Here is a 20,283-nt window from a genome sequence, read left to right on the forward strand (position 1 = left end):
GAAGGGAGAAAAGAAAAAACACATCAGTCAAAATAATAAAAAAGAAAAAACCCACACGCACACTTTCACTACCCAAGGCAGTTGTAGCTAGCACCCATGAAAGCGCTGAGAACCCATGTTTATTTATGGAAAAGACCAGATGGTGGCAGCTGCTAAAAAAAATTTTTTTCTTTCTTTCTATCTTTTTTTTTTTTTTTGCTGTTGCAAAAAAAAACTGGTATACTAGTACCTCTTTCTTTGTCTAAAACACATCTGTGCTTTGTATACATGTGGAATAAATCATCAGCATATACTGTACTCTATGTCCTTCTGCACAAAAAGTCTTTGTTGCTTTTTCCATCAGGTCCTTTCTTTCATGTTTTGTGACCTTCCGTGAGTGATGTCTGAATATCCTAGAAGATCTGATACACAGACCTGACAATGCAGGAAATAAATGTAAATCTGATATCTCTGACAGAAACCATGCAGTCGATGCAATCAATGACTGAAGGGGGAAAAAAGACTGTACCTAAATAATTCACAGCTCTTGTAATCTAAGAATATAAACTTGATAAAACGTAAGAAAGACTATTTTAAGGTTCTTAACAGTCTGGCAGTCTGAATCCTGCTGTGATAATCAAGTGCAAATTGGTTTAGTAGGAACCAGGAGAGTTTCACTTGAATTCATTGATATTGCATTCACCTCATTCATTTTAACACTTCAGTAACACACTCAAAAGACCAAGAAAAAAAATATTTTTAAGAAAAAACTGTTTAGTGACTGTCAATCACTCCTTACACCTACTGTTCCACACACGCACAAACAAACATACAAGATCACTATATGACATTTCTCCAATTACATCTAGAAGTGTGTCATGTGGTGAGGAACATTTAGACCTACGAATGATTGTTACTGTGTGTTTGTAGGCTGGGTGGGAGGGGAGGGTGTCTTATTAGCACAGGTTTGTCACAGTACTACATGTATTTAGTAACACACACACACAGGCCTATTATTGAGTCACTATGTGACACAAAGTACGTGTGACACTAACACCATTTGGTGCTTATGGAGATACAGACAAAAGGTGAAAATAACATGTCAAACTGCTTGGCTCAATGCTTAGGGTTTAAATACATTAATGACCTGAAAATAACTGAAGCGGATGTTTGGAGCTCTGTGAAATCACAAAAAAAAACAGGTTTTCCTTCACATCTTACACATCTACATCCAGGACTATACATATATTGACATACAGTAGTTATTAATGCAGCTAATTATTAAGCCTAAACATCAATCTAACCCTAACACTAACATCAGTATCTTTTTTTTTTTTTTTTTTTTAGTCCAATCTGTCAGATAACCCATGCCTGTGGGAACATTTGCTCCCCACTAAGATATAAAGACATGCCCACACACACACATACACACACACGTACATACACACTCATTAGGAGTCATGGCTATAGGCATTAAAGATTTAGGTTCTCATTTAGCTGATGATTTCACAGGAGAAAAAGAACTAGGTGATAGAGAACAAATGATCTTTTTGTTTTCTTCCCTTCCTTTCATCGAAATTAAAAATTAATGCCTTGAAGCAATGGTCTACTGAGACCTTTCTCTTGGTCTCCATGACTCTTCATCCACATCTCTCTGTCTTCTCTCACTTTCTTTCCCCCGCACTAGTCATGGCAGCTCTCAGAACTCACTACACTCACAACACCATAGGTTGTCCTTGTTGTCCAGACTTCATGACAGAAAAGGAGTAACAAGCAGGAAATGCCAAATCAGTTAAAAAGCCAAATGCATAGTGAATTTCAATTCAGCAGCTTTTAATTGTATGGACATGTTACCTGTTTTGTAATATCTTGATTGATGTGTAATGATAAACGTTTTGGCAAATACACAAAAAATGGGGAAAAAAGTGTTTTTATATATTTGAAGTAATATCAGGGTACTGTAACAGGTTGCATAATAATCTTCTAAAAAACAAGTAATGTACTTCAAAAATACACATCTAAACAGTATTAATGTGATCATATTCTCATCATTGGGCAGTGTTCCAAATCATTGGGCTGTCTTTACACTAGAAAAAAAAAAAGGGTCATACATATCATTGTTTATTAGATTCAGATCACGATTTACAATACAATGTTATTGTACCTCTTTAGGACTTAATAGCACCAAGGTGCCCCCTACAGCTGGGATTTCCATTTAGAGTGCCAGCTCTGCCATGTTGTTCCAGGGTACTGAGATCTGGGACCACCCTTAGCTATATTCATGTTGAGAGTGAGGGATCCATCACGACTACATTGCTATGTAGCATATAAAGCAGCTACTAGTCTGCATTTACCCTTCAGATTCCAGTACTTAGCATTCTCTGTTGAGCGCTCTGAAACCCTGAGAGATAAAAAGGAAGAAAACCTTAAAAAAGAGAATTATATTAGGTTCACGTTTTCTGAGTTTAAAAACACCAATGGATATCAGTAAAACTGTAAAACGTTGCCTTCACATAAAATGCTCCATGGACTTCATTAAAGTTGCTGAACATCTGAAGCAATTTGTTCCCTGGTATCTTTTCTCTTCCAAAACACATATTTGCAAATAGACATACAGGTCTTTCAGTTGTGTTTTAAAGCCAGAGTCTAAATCACTAGAGAAACTGGTCCTATTGAGGAGCATCATCCCAGGGAAATGTTGTTGTTGTTTTTTTGGCTCCAAAAATCTGTTCATTATGAATGTTTAAAGTAGACAAAATATGGCATGTGGTCAAGTTGGCACACAACAGATTTGTCTCTCTTTGGAGGCATAGCAATAATGGAAAAAATGTTTTTATTTACTTACAGGACAGTGCAAAAGTCTTGTGTCATTCCTCTCCTTCCTATCCCCAAAGGAAATTAAATGAAAGAAATGGGATTAAATGTTTTACCGCAACAGGCTACAAAGTGCCCAAAGTAACAATTTCAAAATTGGTTGTTTACCGGAACAACCTCTGCAGCAACCTCATTCCCACTCTTGTCTGTTCCACCCGGTTCTGGCTCAATCATTTACCATCATCTGTACTTGTTTCTCACTGGTTTATGCCTTAAGTTAGACTTTTTTTTTTGCATGAACGATTTATAATTCACTGTGGGGCTTAACAAACAAAAAACATTCCTCAGAAAACTTTTGCACCGTACTATACATAAGGCACAGATCAAGATCAAGGTCAAACATACTGTAGTGGTGGCCTAGTGATTACAGCTCTGGGTTACTGATTAGAAAGTCAAGGGTTCGTGTCCCACCAAGGCCACTGCTACTGAGCAAGGCCCTCAATAATACATGACCATACAGTTGTTTCTGAGCATAACTTCCTAACAACCAGGGCTCTATGAAGAGAACGTAATTAAACTTTGCTGTAATTTATGTGCAAAATAAACATTTAAACTTACTTATAATAAAATATCCATTCACTTTTTAAAGTCCTAATGCTTACTTAAGTCTTACAAATCACATAAATATATATATAGGGTTAGGGTTAGGGTATATAGAAAAACTGTTGATTGATAAATGAACTTTTCAATCCAAAATGTCATAGCACAATCAAATATTTGCAAAGTATGAGTAATAAATCAATGTCAAATTCAAGTTTAAATTTAACCAAAGGCACAAAAATGGGGTATACAGCTTATAGGGAAACCGTGTGATGAGGGGCACCACAAAGGTGGGAAAAAACGTACTGTATTATGAGAGTGCAGAGTTCTTTGGCACCCTGTGGTCAACCTGTCACAATAGTGATACATAATGGTAAATTAAATTAAACCAGTTTTATAGCAGATAGTGTGCAGAGAATGTGCATGTGCTTTGTCAACTTACATGTCAAAGTCATAGCTATAGCTTCCCTATTTATGGAATATATGCTTTTTAAAGGAATAAGCACCAATTTAACAAGTAGAATACAATGTGAATGGCATATGCAAGGAAGTCAACCAAACCTCTTTTACATATTTGACCTTGCTGTGACTTTGTGATTTAGATTTTTGGATCAACAGTATTCCTAAATATTTTTAGTTATAAATCCTACAAACATTCAATCACTTATTTGAAAGAAATCAGGCTAATGAGAGTTACAGATGGCCACAAAGAAGACTCAAAACATAAGTTGTCCACCACCAAGTGACACAGGCATTAAAATTTCGCTTGGGTGGTCACATTGATGTTACGTATAACTCATGTTACAAGTAATACGTGTTTTCCACTCATGTCAGTGCATATGTCAGTTGTCCCTTGAAAAGATATCTTAATTAAAGTTATGAGACAGGACAGGCATCAAGACATCAAGACAGTATTTACTCATGCTTTACAGACTGGGTAGCACAGTCAGGGAAACAATGAATTAGAGCAGGAGAAGCTTCCACACATCCTAGCACCTGGCTATATAATCTTTATCCTGGCCAAGGTCATGGAGTCCTTCCCAGAAATACTGGACGTGGTGTGGGAATGCTCCCTGGATTGCACACTAGCGCATCACAGCAAATAGATTACACTCATTCACACTGTCAACCAGAGAATGCCGAGATAAACAGTAGCATTGCAACATTACTTGTACACCACTGTCTATACTGATAAATGTTTTATTTAGCCCAGAGGTTTCTAGGTTCTGATTTAGGACGATTAGTATTTTTAAGGCTCATTTTAAAATACTTAGCAAAAAAAAGAATCTTCTTAAATACCCTGATCATCCTAATGATCATCCCTGATCATTAAGCCCAGTATTGTGAAGGGTTCTACATTGCAACCTGGGCAGCTTTGGTGACTCCACCAGACCTCGGGGTGTTTGGCCCCAGGATGTTTGTGGGAAATTGTTTGGGTGCTGTGGGTTGTAGGGAATGACCTCCATGGATTGGTCTTATCTGTCTGGCACATTCCATTGATACTCGAATGGACTGCGATCTGAAGAGTGTGGAGACTGAATCAACAGCCTGAAAGTTTTTGCCTACTAAGACCCAGGGTATGCGACAGGGTGTGATGCAGTAAGTGTTTAAATACCTTTCTATTGTGTCCAGCATTGACTTTTTTCAGGAACTTGTGCTACTTTGGATTTTCTGTGGGATCAGATCAGACAGGGTAGCTTTCGGCCCCCACAGGCATAGATGAGCCCATTATCCTGTCATGAAATTTACTGGTATATAATTAATAATCCATGTTATTTACCTGGTAGTGTCAGTGTTAGTGTTGTTGTAATCAGTGTCGGAGAGTAGTTAGCTACAACTACTGTAGTAGTGTAGTAGTAACTACTACAAGTGACAAGTGACTAAAGCTGTTTTGCGACAATGTCAATTGTTAAAAGCGCCATACAAATAAAATAAAATTGAATTGAATTACTCCTAAGTTAGATATATATTTTTGAATCAGTGCTTCTTCACCAAGCATAGTTTAATGCAGAATAATACCATATTTTGATTTAGTGCTTGGAAACAACCTGTTTATTATTATTCAAAATCAAAATATGGTAAAAAAAAAAATATATATATATATATATATATATATATATATATATATATATATATGGTAAGCATCTAGAACCCAGTTCAACACTTCTCATTAACAGAGAGCATACATTGGTACGCATGCCTCAGACCTGTGTGAAGAATAACAGGACTGCACTACGTTTAAAGAGGATTAATTCTTCTAGTGCTGAAAACGTAATAAAAAATTGTCTATGGCCGGTTTTACTTTGTGCAATAAATAACGATTTCCCCAGTTTTGGCAAAGTTACTCTCATGTACTTAGCAACATTGTTTTATAAGCTTCTAGTGTAACTAGCTTCTAATATGTTGTTTCCCTACAGCTTAGTTCTTAAATCACGAGTAGCTTATATCTTGACAAGTTACATTTGCAATACAGTGGAAATCCGTTGTCCTTTGTAATGAATTTAAAGTGTGTGTGCGTGCATGTGTGCACGCGTGCATGTGTGTGCTGAAAAGAAAATTAAGAAATTAAGAAAAAATGAAGGAATATGAAGGATAGTAGTCTAGACATGCACAAAATGTATCAGACAAATGTTCATCGTAGTGGCTCTTTTTAGGAAAAAAATTCATACAGTTCGATCCAGTCAGGTCATAAGCGCATCGTCCATCACTGCCACACCCAGAGACACGATGTCCTTCTGGGAGCCGTTGCCTGGCAACGGGGGCTGATTGAGTTTTCCTGCATATGTGTGTGTGTGTGTGTGTGTGTGTGTGTTGACTACTATGGTGTTAGAAATATAAAATAAGCTATTGTACCAAACCATAACATAGATATACACTTCAACTAATTTTAATTCATGTTTAAAAAATTGATGGTTGATATTTTGTGTAGTGTATGAAACACTAAATAGTTAAAGTTTTTGTCTCGATATGGGTATTGTTGTAAATATTGTTAAAACTGCATATATACTGTACTTTGCCATGGGGTGTGTGTGAGTATGTGTGTGTTCTGGTAAAGTTCAATGTGTTCTCCCCACTGTGATGCAGTGATATGTGTGGTTATAACCTTAATCGACTCTGACAGACACTAAAAGGTTCTCCTGAACTCCTAGGGTCTTTACACCTGAAGAGGTCCCTGTGCAGGACAACATACCTCTTCCTCTCTAGCTCTCTTTACCTTTTATGGCTAATACAGCTTTAAAGATAAAGATAAGAATTAATTTTAAGGACAAAATAAAAACAGAAAAAGACTTGTAGACTTGTAGTTTTTGTATGATATAAGTTCATCAGACTTGGGCTCTTGGGTCAGTTAAACATTTGGAATTGTTTTCCTAACAAAGGTATGATGGTTAATGTTAGAGTTAGTTTAAGTTTTTAACTTTTTAACTTTTTTTGAAACTTACTTGGCATGAGCCGGAGCAAATCACAGCCACACAATTCTCACTGCTCACTACTGTTAATTTGCACTTAACTTGCTAACTTGCCATATATATATATATATATATATATATATATATATATATATATATATATATATATATATATATATATATATATATAAGACATGTTAGGCTTCTGTATCCTCCTTCATGCTTCATGTTTTCCTGGTAATTAAATATTATCCCAAGATTGTTTATGAATTATTAGTGATAGAAACATGCTTTCACCGTTTTGAAATATTTGATAATATTCATTTTGCACCATGAATAGAAAAAATATCCTCCATTTTGAGGTTTATTCCTTCAGTTATAAAAAAAAAAATGGATGTCAGTCATACCTACTTTAATCTGACATTCAAGTATGTTGATGGCTGTATGTTATATATTGTCTAAGATGTTTATCTCTAAGGGGAATGCATTATGCTAGAAATTCCATCCATATGCTGTACATGCATAAATTAGATCATCAGACATGGTTAGGCTGAACTTCCTGTTGCAACAGATGGTCTGCCAAATAACATAAGTTGGCCATTTTCTTTTAATAAATATGATTTATTGTGTGATTGGATGAGTGTGATATTATTTCTTGCTTCTTTGATTTTTAGTTCATGATTTAAATTCGTAAAGTTTCAAAGATTAGACAAGATATTGTTGTTTACAAAAATTTATTCATACAAATCTTACAACACCTTATTTTTTTTTGGACATTTTACTAGTGATCTCTTTAGCGGTTCCCATTTTTTAAAATAATCTACTATTTATCTACACAAGAAATAGATTAATTTCTTTAAGTTTCATCTAAAGTAAGGCTTCAGGGGCTCTCAAACGTTACAGACAGGATGAATTTCAGAACTGTGAGTGTCCTATGATTTCTACTTGGCTATCAATCACACACTACACAAAGTGAGGCTAAGACAGAACAGGAAATGGTGCAGGAAGTCAAACAAAATAGAGTGGGCCAGGTGACAATCGAATGAAAGTCATGTAATCCAGTGAAATGGAAAGAGTGTGAGCAGGTGATGTGCAGCATTGGAGGGCCACTAACGTGCCATCTGAGATTGGTGGCCATTTTTTAAGTCGAAGCAAAGGCACCCGAGCTGCAAGCTGCCCTCCTGCGTCACAAAGCCTGCAGGAGAATGCATAATTAAACAAACATTGATTTCACACTCACACCCTCTCTCTTACACTTTCACACATACATTCACTGCAGCCTTGAGTTGGTGTTCTTTAAGAATATCCCCCCGCCCCACAAACGCCCCACATTCTTTCTAAAATCGTAGATTTTACTCATCTACTCGCATACCTAAACAGAAACATGTGCAAATGGACTGCAATATGTTTTTATATGCAATTAAGACTGCACACGACTTCAGGATCTCAGTGAGATCCTGATTAAGGCTATTAACATTTGCGACTAAAGAGACATGACACACGAAAAGTCCCCAGAAGGTCCCAAATCACATCTCCACACACAGCAGTAAGATGAACACAGGGATAGATGAACATGGAAAATGCAGTAATGCAGAATTAATGAGAGCAGGTTGCAGGGCCAGTTTTGTCATTAAGGAAAGACTTTAATCTGTAAATCTTAACGTGCCCAGTGTGTTTTTCCAACAGGAGAAAAACATTTGAGCTCAAATACAGAATAAAAGAATAGATCTAATTTTCCACAACCACAAATTCATGAGAAATATTTTCCACACATACACAGACTCCACATCTATAAAAGCTGAACAGTATGCTTGTAATAAATGAGTAAACACATTCACAGGCTCCCAGTCTGAAGCTAGAGAGGTGAGGAAGATCAGGTGCTTGGACATGCTTTTACAGAAAGAGGAAAGAGGTTGTGTAGTAGCTCAGATAAAGAGACATATCTAAGGAGGCCTCTAGTCTACAACTGTGTTCTGGAGAGTGGGTCACATTTACTTCATGAAGGGAACCCAAGAGTTATTTTTCGAAGTAAGAAAGGTGTGAAAGTTAATGTGTTTAACTCATGTAGAGTGTGAACAGGTGAGAAAGAAAAGGAGTTGGCTCGTGAAATTTAGGCGCTAGATGGCAGAGGGGGAGAACATCACGGGAGAAAGAAGGAAGAGTGAGAGGCACTTATCCCGACAAAAAGTAAAGGGCTAAAGTACGGGCCAGAGCCACAAAGCCACTCACCAGGAAATTGGGAATGAACTGCTCACAGTTCCTCATAAATGCCTCAAACTCATCCCCATCTGGAACCGCCCCAATGTCTATGTCTTGTAGAAATTGGTGCAAATCTAAGTCTTCAGGGCTGTTGTAAATAAAGAAGACTGCACGCTTAATTTCAAGTTCCAGCAAATAAAGAAAAGAAGAGAAGTAACATTCAGTGCAATGATTGTCTTTAAGACAAATTTATTTACTCATACTCATAATGGTAGATTAATATATTTAAAAGACAAAAAACAAATTATCGGAAGCATACCCTCCAAGTGCACATACACTTAAGGTCTAAAAAACAAATAAGGAAATATAGAATATATTTGGTCAGACTAAATGATTGGTCCACAAAGTAGTGTTGTGCGCTCTGACGTGCTTCAGTACAAAAAGAAAGAAAAAAAGAAAGAAAACAGTGTCATTATCAAAATATTCATACATAAAGTACATGTTTTCAAAAAAAAAACATTGGTCACACTCTTGATCTCAACACTCTTGACTGACCGCACAAAACAAGGTGGATTAAGCGGCTGTGGGCGGTTTGTGTGTTTTGAAAGCACTAAAAATAGGCGAATCGTCGTCCTTTGGTTCTAACTCTCTGTCTGTACCTTTTGCCGAGGACGGCGGCCAGATATTTCCGCACGGCCATTTGCTTCCGGTAGCGGCTGTAGCTGTCAGTGAACACACCGTCCGAGTGGCGCTTAGCCAGAGCATCTGCCTCCTCCATAGCACTGCCTCCTCTGAGACAAAGAGAAAGAGAGAGAGAGAGATGAATAGCAGACATGTTATCAAAAGTAATTAACACTTTCATACTAAACAGTATATGGCAAAAAATAGGCTATGGAACTTAAATATTTTATCTATTCTTCATGTGTGTTTGTGTGCATGGCTTTTGGACTACACCTAAAGCTCATACAACTACTGCCCTATGTTAACACATCCCAGTATACACTAGCCCTGGGTTGCCTGCAGAACTAAACAAAAGAAAAACAAGAAATAAACTAAATGTACTCCTTAAAAGGGTTTTAGTTAGTCTTTAAGGCTGCTTTAATGTGAGCAGATGAAGTCCTGAGAACTATGAGTCCTGAAGACATCAGGCATATTTATATTTGTAGGATTTTAATTGGTCCTGAAGATGTACCCTATAGGTCTACAAGCCTGAATATATCCTGTTGTCTTACATGTGCTCAGTGGGCAGTTGGGTGATACTACAGGATTGAATGTTATAGTAGAGTATTCCACTGAAACAATGTTAAATGTTGTATTAAAGGATTTGGTATGAAGTCTTCAACCATACTAAAGTCCATTACAAACAAAGAAATATTTGTGAAGCTAAAGCCATCTAACTGTAGATCTGCATCATCTGATATTTTTTCTATTCATCAAGTCTTTTTCTTTGAGGTTTGGTTTATATCCTTATAATAATCTGTAATTATCATCCTAATGCATTTATGAATTAGACACAAAGTATTCACTGATTATCTTATAATCTCTCTGGCAGATTAAAACAAACTTGATTTTTGCCTAGGTCCGGTTCTTTCTTTCTTTTTTCTTACTATAAGAAAAAATATTGGGACAGACTATCCACATAGACAGGAACAAAAAGATAACACTGAAACATGGAATGGCAGTTTAAGCATCCACAAAAAAGACTTAAATAGTACAAACAATTGCAGTTGTAAGACCTTACCTTCCTAACTTTTTGTAAGTTAGGAAGGTAAGGAAAGTGGGGACAGAGAGACAGAGAAGGAGAGAGGGAGACAGAGTGCGCTTACCCTACACGTTTTGCCATCAGAGTAGCCAGGTATTTCCGGGCTGATAACTGACCCAGCTTTTGCCTGTAGGCTTTATTAAACATCCCATCTGCATGTCTTTCCATTCTGGGGTGACAAAACGCCAAAACACACACATTGTCACACACACTGCACGCTGAGATCGACATGCTGGACCACAAAGACTCAATCATACTTTCCAAATCTAAGACAATGCTCTTTCACCAAACTTAGCATCTTTCATTCAGTTCAGCCTGTTTAATTGGCTGGAGGATGGTTTTTATACAGGGGTTACACAAAACACACATTTATATAACACATCTATTACACACTGATGAACAAAAATAGTTCTTATGGACGAGACAAATAATGTTCAAAAGGGTGGATGGAAATGAAAATGGCTTCACCTTTTCTCTGAAGGAGAATAGATCTCGTAGACATCGTCCGTCTCTGATGGGGAGCTTCTGAGTGCGAGCTGCTCTGAGTCAAAGGCCAAGTCTGCTAATGAAGTCCCGTCTTCATCATACGCCGCAGTCTCCAGTCTGCAATAAACCACATCCATTTACATCTCAGGATGCTGGATTTCCCCACAAATCGTTTTTCTTTTTCTTACTTTCACATATGCTTTCCTTGTCAAATTCACCTGATCCGTGACACCATGTGTCTTAGAATAGAACAAAAAGCGATTCTGTCCGCCAAGCTACAAAACCTGACAGTGAATATTAATAAACGGAAGCTGCGGAAGCTGCAGAAATGATTACGCGCGATGACAGCGCTTCATCATTCCATTACAAATTTATTTACCAGATAATTACAACACGTGCACGACTACATCATTAATTTATTAAGTGATTCATTTTCTCACGTTAGTAAAATTATTTTTTTTAATAATTAGCTATATTTGTCACGTTTTTATTACTACCTTTAAAAAATAACGCGCTGATTAGAAACCTGTCGCAGTGCCTAATTGAAAGTAAAGCTATTTTTTTTTTTAACTTATCTGTTTATAAAAACCCCTGATTTACTGATCTTCACTTTTACGGGCTGCACCGATGAATGCCAAAAGAATGTCCAGAAAATCGTTCTCTTAGACCATAAGGATGCGCCGTGGCTAAACCAAGACCGCGTCTTCTGTTAGTCCCTCATATTACTTCATCAAATAAATAAATACATATTTTTTTCTTCGTTATTTTCCGATGCTTCCCGCCGATCACGCAGGTTTTGCCCGTTTTCGTGTCGTCCTACCTGAGCGGCGAGGACGCGCTGCACTGCACCAGGAGCGCGTAGATGAGGAAGCCTAAAGTCCCTCTGCTCCCAGACATGATCATTCTGCAGGGGGAAAAGTATATATATAAAAGATCACATACTTAGATCAAACACATTGGTTAATGTTTTAAAAGGTGCTCAAGCACATGTTTGAATGAATTTAATAAGTGTCAGGAAAAGATCTAAAGTTGTGTGGATAAAGCGCAGCAGGTGTCCTGACAGAGAGAACCAGTTAAGCAATTAAGTCGATTTGATATTGGGATAAATTGCTGTTTTGGTCAATAAACGTTACAAACTTTGCTTAACACACAATGCATATCGAGTTAGTTCAGTATGAAATAGCATATTTATTAAAACATTTATACGACACATTTAATATGATATTTTTTTATGATTTTTTTTTTACCTAGAAGCTGGTCGGGCTTTGACATACCTGCAGCGGTGCAATTAGAGGGATGCAGTCCGGTGAGGCTGCGAGATAGAAATCTCTCTCTCTCTCTCTCTCTCTCTCTCTCTTTCAGTCTGATCTGGCGCGTCTCCTCCAATTCTCAGTTATAAAACTTCACTGCCGGGCTCCTTGTTCTGCAGCCACCAGCAGCGCGCAGGACTTCTAAACTTATAAAGGCGTTACTCAGATTTCTCCGCTGCTCTGGACGCCTGAAAGATCGCATCCTATGTCTCAGTCTCAGGCGGCAGTGCGAGTTTTATTCTGCTGTGGCGAGGCGAGCCCTTTTCACTCCCCGTCGACGTCACTCACCTCGTTCCTCCAGGACCGACGCACTTTCTTCGTCATGGATTTACTTGGGCTGGGGGTAAAAGAGGAACGCTAATTTGACACCATAAGCGAATGCTAATATGTCTTTGTTTTTTTTATGAGTGTGTTTGTGTATGGTGGTGGTGGGGGTGGTGGTTGGGCAACGACAGGGGGGGTTGGGTGGTGGTTGGCGTGGGCAGGTTCAGGTAGACGCTGAATGACTCATCGTGACTGCATGCGGAGCTGTCCACCTTCCCAGTGCTGAACTCGACCTTTTGGATTTACCGACTTCTTTGAACTTCTTAAAGGCCTTAACACTTAAGTGATAGGCCACACTATGGACGCTGATGTTAAGGATTTTATTTTTTAAAGGGCTGCAACAAACTGTATTTCCAGATTTGTTTGTTTAGATTGTGTGGAATATCTAAGACAAAAATTTAAACAAGTAAAAATGCAGATGGAATGGATTTAGTGAGAATTTGGTTTATGTGCATGTTGGTTTCGTTCAAGCTGCATATTTTTACACACCTATTTAAAGTAAAACTTTTCAAAGAATTTCTAACTGATGAGCAGAATATCTTTTTTTATTATTCTGCTGAGACTTAAGTGAATGAATCACTCGGCTTCTTACGTCATATGGCCATGTGACGAAGATTCAACAGTACTATCTCAGTGGACACAGGCAGGACGTCTTCAGCACTAAAGACCTACAGGGGACGTCCTCAGGATCCATTAAAACCCTAAAACACCCCAGACGTTTTCAAGAATATTTCCTTCCCATACCAAAGTACAAAACGTCCTCATACTAAAGTTCTTAGTTTGTAACGACGACCTAAAGACCTTTAAATAAGTCTTAAGTTTTAAATACTGTTTACAGTTCTCACGAGGACCAGTCTGCTCGCCCACTGTGAGAGTATAAACTAATAAACTTTAGTCAAAGTTAAAACCCCGATCATTTTTATCCTCTTCATAAAAAACAAGTTCAAATTACTTTAACGCGCGCGCCATCCAGTGTTTTGCAGTAATAAACTGGGTATTGAACACGTTACACATGTGCGCTATAGTTCTCCTTGTGCATATCAAACGTTGGAGGCGTTACTGTTAACAATGTAAAGATTTTTTCGATTTGCACATGTGAGACTGGATCATATAGCCTAGCTGCAAAATCCATAAAACATTATGCCGCATCAGATCGTGTTCTCCAGCACCAGCCCGACTCTAGAGTCTCATTCTGCGTAAATCCCTGGAGAACTCTGTGAGCGGCTCTTCCCCGAAATAAAACCGCACCGGTAAATAGACCAAATCTAATACTGAAGTCACCATCAATATCCCAGCGGCATGACGACCTCAAACGGAGAAGCGGTAAACAGGCGGAGTCCTGTCATGCAACTGATAAGACTGTATTTACTTCATTAGTTTTTGATTCACTGAAGGATGTTTTGTGTGGAGACGTTTCAGATAGAATCTGTTACAGCCCTAGATTAGATTACCTGAGAATTTTGTGAATGTGAGCTATTTCATGAGCAATAATATGGGCTACTCTAATCTGCTGTGAAATCTCTCTCTCTCTCTCTCTCTCTCTATCTCTCTCTCTCTCCCAATATCACTCACTAAAACAAAAATAACTGTAGTTGTGTATGAATACGTTAGGGAGGTGAGGAAAGAGGGGTCAGAGAGAGAGAGAGATTTTAATTTAAAGAAATTGAAGTGTGGCTTAATTAAGTGCAATATTTATAATTAGGTTTAATTTTGTAATTGAGAGTATTTTGGCTTTGATCCCAAGCAAAGCCGTGATCTTACACCTCTCTCTCTCTCTCTCTCTCTCTCACTCTAACTCTCTCTCTCTCCTCCGACTCAACTTTAGCACAGGCTCTTCTTTTGTGGTTTGTCATTGCTGATAGCAGAACGGAATTTCCCGCGCTACATGGTCAAGACAGACGGGTTCTTTAATTATTTGGAGGACAAATAGTTATATATTACACATATAGAATCTGTCTATATAAAATTATATTGTTGCTGATATCGATTTTGTATATATATATATATATATATATATATATATATATGCTTTAATCGAATAGAAAATCCAAGTGGTGTGATGTATGTCAAAATTATGTTGATTTTTTTAAAATTAGCTTGCACTAAAAAAATCTAAAAGATAGTAGTCAAACCAGGAGTTTTTATTGTGCAGATTAACAGAACACAGTTATGAGAGTAAAAACTACCTTTATTTCTCAATATAATCCCCTGCTCCACTAAGGCACTTATCCCAGCACTTAGTGCTTGGATACCATTAAGTAAGAAAGTTTTCTCAGTACACTGGAGTCATTATTATGTTCTTCTTCCAGTCTGAAACGCTGGCCTTCTAGGAACTCCTATAATGGCCCAAAAATTTGAAAATATCTTTGAGTGAGGTCAGGACTGTATTTTTGAGTCAAGTCAGGACTGTACAGGAGATAACTCCCAGCTGACTTCCTGTACCACAAGTTGGCGACATGATATCTGTTGATTTTCAAGGTTCCGGTGTTCTACTCTCTGAATGTTCATGGGAACAACTGCAGTGAGCTCCAAGCCACCTCGGGCCGGGATTGTCATTCACAAACATACCTCCTTCTTTAAAATGTTTGCATCATTCAAATGTTTTACCATGGTTAAGGGACTCATCACTGCACAATTCTTGTATAAATGCCTTCTGTAAATCGATTTTATGCCTTCGTTCACAAGACATTTCTGGTTTGCCTTGAACACCCCTCTATAAAATATTCATTACTTCATGGCCAGTAATCATAATACTGGAACATGACCATTTTATCCTTCAACTTTATGATGACATCACCACTATTTGGTAACCAAGAGAACAAAACAAAGAAAAAAATCAGCATGCTTGTCATTTTGCAGATGTAGTCTGATGTTTAGATTAGACAAAAATGGGAAGGAAAACTTTGTTATTTTGCATTTTTATGTTTTAAATTATATCCCATCCACACATTAAATATCTAGCTTTTTAAAAACATTTTGTTACAAAATACTACATACTAATATCATTACATGAAACTGTGACAGCTCTAAAGTTATGCAGTATAGCTAAGTGGTGTTGGATGGCACAATGTTTACACACACAAACTGTCACAAAATCAGTCTCTGTACATTTAAACTAACATGATACATTTTGCCCGTATATACTACACCCCCGTGTCTGTGTGTTGGGAACTGTGAGTGAAATCCTGGAAAATATAAATACAAATAAGTCGTTCACTGGGTAAGAGCAAGTAACAACGGTTTATTGAAACTTCTGCAGAAGGTCCAGTCTCATACAGACAGTTGCAGCATTGAAAAAGGTGATTTCTTTCTTCAAGCTGCCAACATAATCTATGCCCCGTACATCGTGTTCGGAGATACAAGGATTTCATTTGCCTATCTGTGTCAAAACTTATGTCTTCATCTTATCATTAAAAGTGTTAGCTACAATCATTTTGTTTCTATTCTACAGTACAGTATATTGGTCTGGACCTTGTCCTTCTACATCCAACAAGCAAGTTCAATGCTTCTACAGTCTACATAGCACATTTCACACACAATAAAAATGTGATTTTCCATTAGAGGGACATAGGATATGAGAGTATGTGAGAGATACTCCTCAATCATTTCCTGAAATTTTTAAAAAGTAAATAGTATTAAATGAGCCTAAATAATTTTGAATAGCACTAAGAGCACAAGTGCAAAGTAAAGTTTTATAAATTGGCCCCCTTGTGCACAGACATTGCTCACACACACCTAGGGACAATTTGATTTAGTCATTCCACTTCTCTGTATAATTTTGAATAGTGAGGGGAACCCAGCGAACATAAAGGAAACCCACATGAACACAGAAAGAATATGCAGTATTCCATGCAGACTACAACTCAGATAATTCACCAATGAATCAGGGACCCTGGAGCCGTAGGGTTGCAGTACTACCCACTGAATCACTCATTTTGTCAAAATAATAATAATAATAATAGTAATAATAGTAATAATAATAATAATAATAATAATAATAGGTGCCAGCATTTGTTTAAAGCCTTCGAGACCACCTTCTCCTAAACACTCAGCTCATTTTAGTTTATTTTTCCACATGAATAAGATAAATGCCTGTAAGAACAGGAAATCGGAGTGTCTTAAATTAATAGATTCAGTGACCAACCTGTAGAATGAACAGTATAAAGAAACCATTAAGTGTGGTAGTGAAACCACAAGCTTCACAGCCTGCCAGCAAATTTACTGTTTTATTTTACCACAGACAAATTTATACTTATTTTTACTTACCACAAATTTATGCTGAAAATACAAAGAAATGGGGTGCAAGTCTATCTATCACAGGGCACAAGTGACCACACAACCACACACACACACACACACACACACATACACACACACACACACACACACACACACACACATACACACACACTACAGGCAATTTAGACCTAATCTAATCTGGATGTGTTTGGACTGTGTGAGGAAACTGGAGTAGGACTTGGGACAAAGGTGGGACTTGATCCCTTAACCATGCAGTGCTAACAATGTCAATCACAACACCTCCAGTTGAATATTAAGAGAACCTTCTTTAGTAAATTAGAAAATAGTGACGAAATGGTTATTTAGCATAAAAGAATGTACCATAGAAATTGAGCAGTGATGAAAACACAGTGGTTTTGGGAAGTATTTTTAAAAGTTTGACAAAATAACGTCAAACATATTGTCAATCTTACTCTTTTTTTTTACGTTTTTAAATTATGCTCACTTTTACTCATTTTGGCAAAGTAAGTGGACTTGGACTTCATATCCCGCCCACTAAAGGCTATGATTGGTGAGACCACATGTGCCTCAGTAAAGGCAAAAAGTTGACTACATGTATGTTGTTGTGAACTTTGTTAAAGCATACAGTACCAGTCAGAAGTTTGCACACACACTAAGAACTTTATTGTTCTCAGAGTTTTCTAAAATGAGAATTCATTCAAAAACTGAACATTTTAAGCAAATCAAAACATACTGTATGGGGCCAATATTTTCGAACAAAAGCTGACAGAGCCAATTGCATCGCTTTTTTCTGTTTGTTTTTTTTTCGAACCCCTTAATACAGTATTTTGTACAAGCAAACTGGATTTGGGTTTTACCCATTCCTAATGACAGAACCTCTCACCAGGTGTTCCAGGTGCATCAGGAAGGGCATCTGGTTTAAAACCCTGTGCCAAGTTTTTGTGTGGCTGTGGCGACCCCTTGCCAGGAGCAGCCGAAAGACCAACAACAGTCTGCGTTTGGACTGGGCAGCTCAAGAACTTTGGAAACTTGTCCTAAAGTCAGTTTAGCATTGTCTTGGCTGTATGCTATATGTATTTTTTATGCTGAAAGACAGCCTTAATCCCAATCTGATTTTGTGAGTTGCTCTGTAGGTTTCATGCTTACCAGTCTCCCTGTCCCTGCCAATAAAAATGCCGCAACCAGTATGCCTCACCATATCAACAGTATTAGCTAGTCGATGTGGAGTACCTAGTTTTTGGTCAAAGTACTTAGAGTTTATACAGGGAACAGACTTCTTCATATTGTCAGAGTACTTTAAATGTTGTTTTGATTGTGATTTTGCCTTTAAGTATTTCTGGGATTGTTCTCTTGGCAAAGTTGTTTGTCTTTGTGTAGGACCTCTGATAGTTTGAATGACTACCTATGTGACCAGGTTGCTTTAAGCCCAGTTACTAAGTTTGGATACATACCCGGTTCTGCGAATAATTCTGGTTGTTCCAGTTTCTTCCATTCCTGGTCAATCAAAGCTTTATATGTTTTAAATTCCCAGATTTATGTCTTTAAAAAAAAGGTCATAGAGGTTTTTAAAAAGTTAGTCTTCCACTGTAGTAATAATAATAAAGGGAATAAAGGCAAATAGTATGCACCTGATGTTAACTTCAAATTCTTTGGCCAAGGATGTAAATATTTGTCTACATGTCATATTTAAGGGTTTAACTATGATAAGGTTAATCCATTAAAAAAATCTATAATACAGTATAAAAGTGTGCAAAATGTGTAGGGGTCTAAATCTACTTTCTGAATCCTCTATACATCTGCCACTTTTTATTTTTACTTTGTTAAAAGTGGAGCATATACTTTCACAATTAAGGCAAGTAAGTGTGAAATTGTGTCCTATTAATAATATTCTTTAAGTAGTCCGTTCCATCTAAAATCAAAATGTTATCTAACTAATGAAGGAGACATTACCTGAATCACAGTTTGAGTGAATGTGTGTGCAACATTCCCTGTAATAAAACAGGCATGCGATCCATGGAATTTTCCTATCACAGTAGGCTCTGGATCCACCACAATCATGACCAGGATAAAGCAATTACATAAGAAATATTGCACTCATAAGAGTGCAGTTATATTGAATATCAGCAGGTAATTGCAACCTTGCCATTATTTAGTATAACAGCATGATTGTGCATGGGAAATTGCCTTTATACAACAGTTTTATGAATAATAAATTGATATAAAGCACCAACATTTTGGACACATTATGGCCAAATAATTTGTTCATTTTTGTTCATTGAATGGAAACTGATATGAGCTCTTAATCATTTTTATATTCTCATTAACACTTTTATTCTTCATTTAAATCAGTTAATATAATTTATGCATAACAAATATATTTTGACATATTGGCTCCTTTGCACTGGCTACCAGTTAGTTTTCCCAGTTAATTTTAGGCTTCCTGTTTTAGTCTACAAGATCCTTCATAATATAGCCCCTCAATATCTTGCTGATATTCTGCTGCCCCATTGTTCACCCCGTGGACCCAGAGGGTCCAATCAAAGTATTTTTCTTGTACTAAAGATGAAATAGAAAACTACTGGTGATCGAGCATTCACTGTGAAACTGTTTAATTTAGATTTGATTTGATTCCTTGTCCACTGATAAAGTTGGTAACTATACTGTACCATCAGATCATCAGGTTAACCAGATTCGCAGGTCTTAATTAATCTTTCTAGAGCAATAAGGCAAAATGCATTTAAAAGTAAATGTAAAGCTGCCTTGCAAAAAGAAATAAAATTTAATTGAACTGAATTGAATATAACCTGTTTTCTAGTACATGGTTATTTTTGTATATGTATTGTTATGTAATGTAATGTAATTTCACTGCCCTGAATCTACAGTACGCCAAAGACTAGCTGAGCTCAGGGACAACTGCTAATGTACACTCAGAGGTTGCACACACCTTCTAATTCCATAGTCTTTTCTGACTTGCATTTCTTTCTACATTGTCAAACTATTCCGAAGGCATCGAAACTCGGGGTGTGTGTGTGTGTGTGTGTGTGTGTGTGTGTGTGTGTGTGTGTGTGTGTGTGTGTGTGTGTGTATGTGTGTGTGAGAGAGAGAGAGAGTATGTGTGTGCCATGCGATGGTTTGGCACTCT

At 37.3% G+C, this 20,283-nt stretch overlaps 1 protein-coding gene across 2 annotated transcripts; it reads right to left on the reverse strand.

Moving 5' to 3' along the window:
- Nucleotides 1-7,558: 7,558 nt before the first annotated feature.
- Nucleotides 7,559-12,856, reverse strand: adcyap1a (adenylate cyclase activating polypeptide 1a). Of its 2 annotated transcripts, XM_053497988.1 has the most exons (7): nt 12,522-12,851; nt 12,068-12,151; nt 11,230-11,364; nt 10,826-10,930; nt 9,659-9,790; nt 9,030-9,147; nt 7,559-7,995 (listed from the first exon to the last, which is right to left on the reverse strand). In XM_053497988.1, exons 2-7 carry the CDS (start codon nt 12,148-12,150, stop codon nt 7,987-7,989), a joined length of 582 nt encoding a protein of 193 aa, XP_053353963.1. In that variant the 5' UTR covers nt 12,151; nt 12,522-12,851; the 3' UTR covers nt 7,559-7,986. The 2 variants fall into 2 exon arrangements, with proteins under 2 accessions (XP_053353963.1, XP_053353973.1); XM_053497998.1 differs by lacking the exon at nt 10,826-10,930 and having other exon boundaries at nt 12,522-12,856.
- Nucleotides 12,857-20,283: the final 7,427 nt, after the last annotated feature.

Source organism: Clarias gariepinus, chromosome 1 (genome assembly GCF_024256425.1).
Source record: "Clarias gariepinus isolate MV-2021 ecotype Netherlands chromosome 1, CGAR_prim_01v2, whole genome shotgun sequence".
Lineage (NCBI taxonomy): Eukaryota > Metazoa > Chordata > Actinopteri > Siluriformes > Clariidae > Clarias > Clarias gariepinus.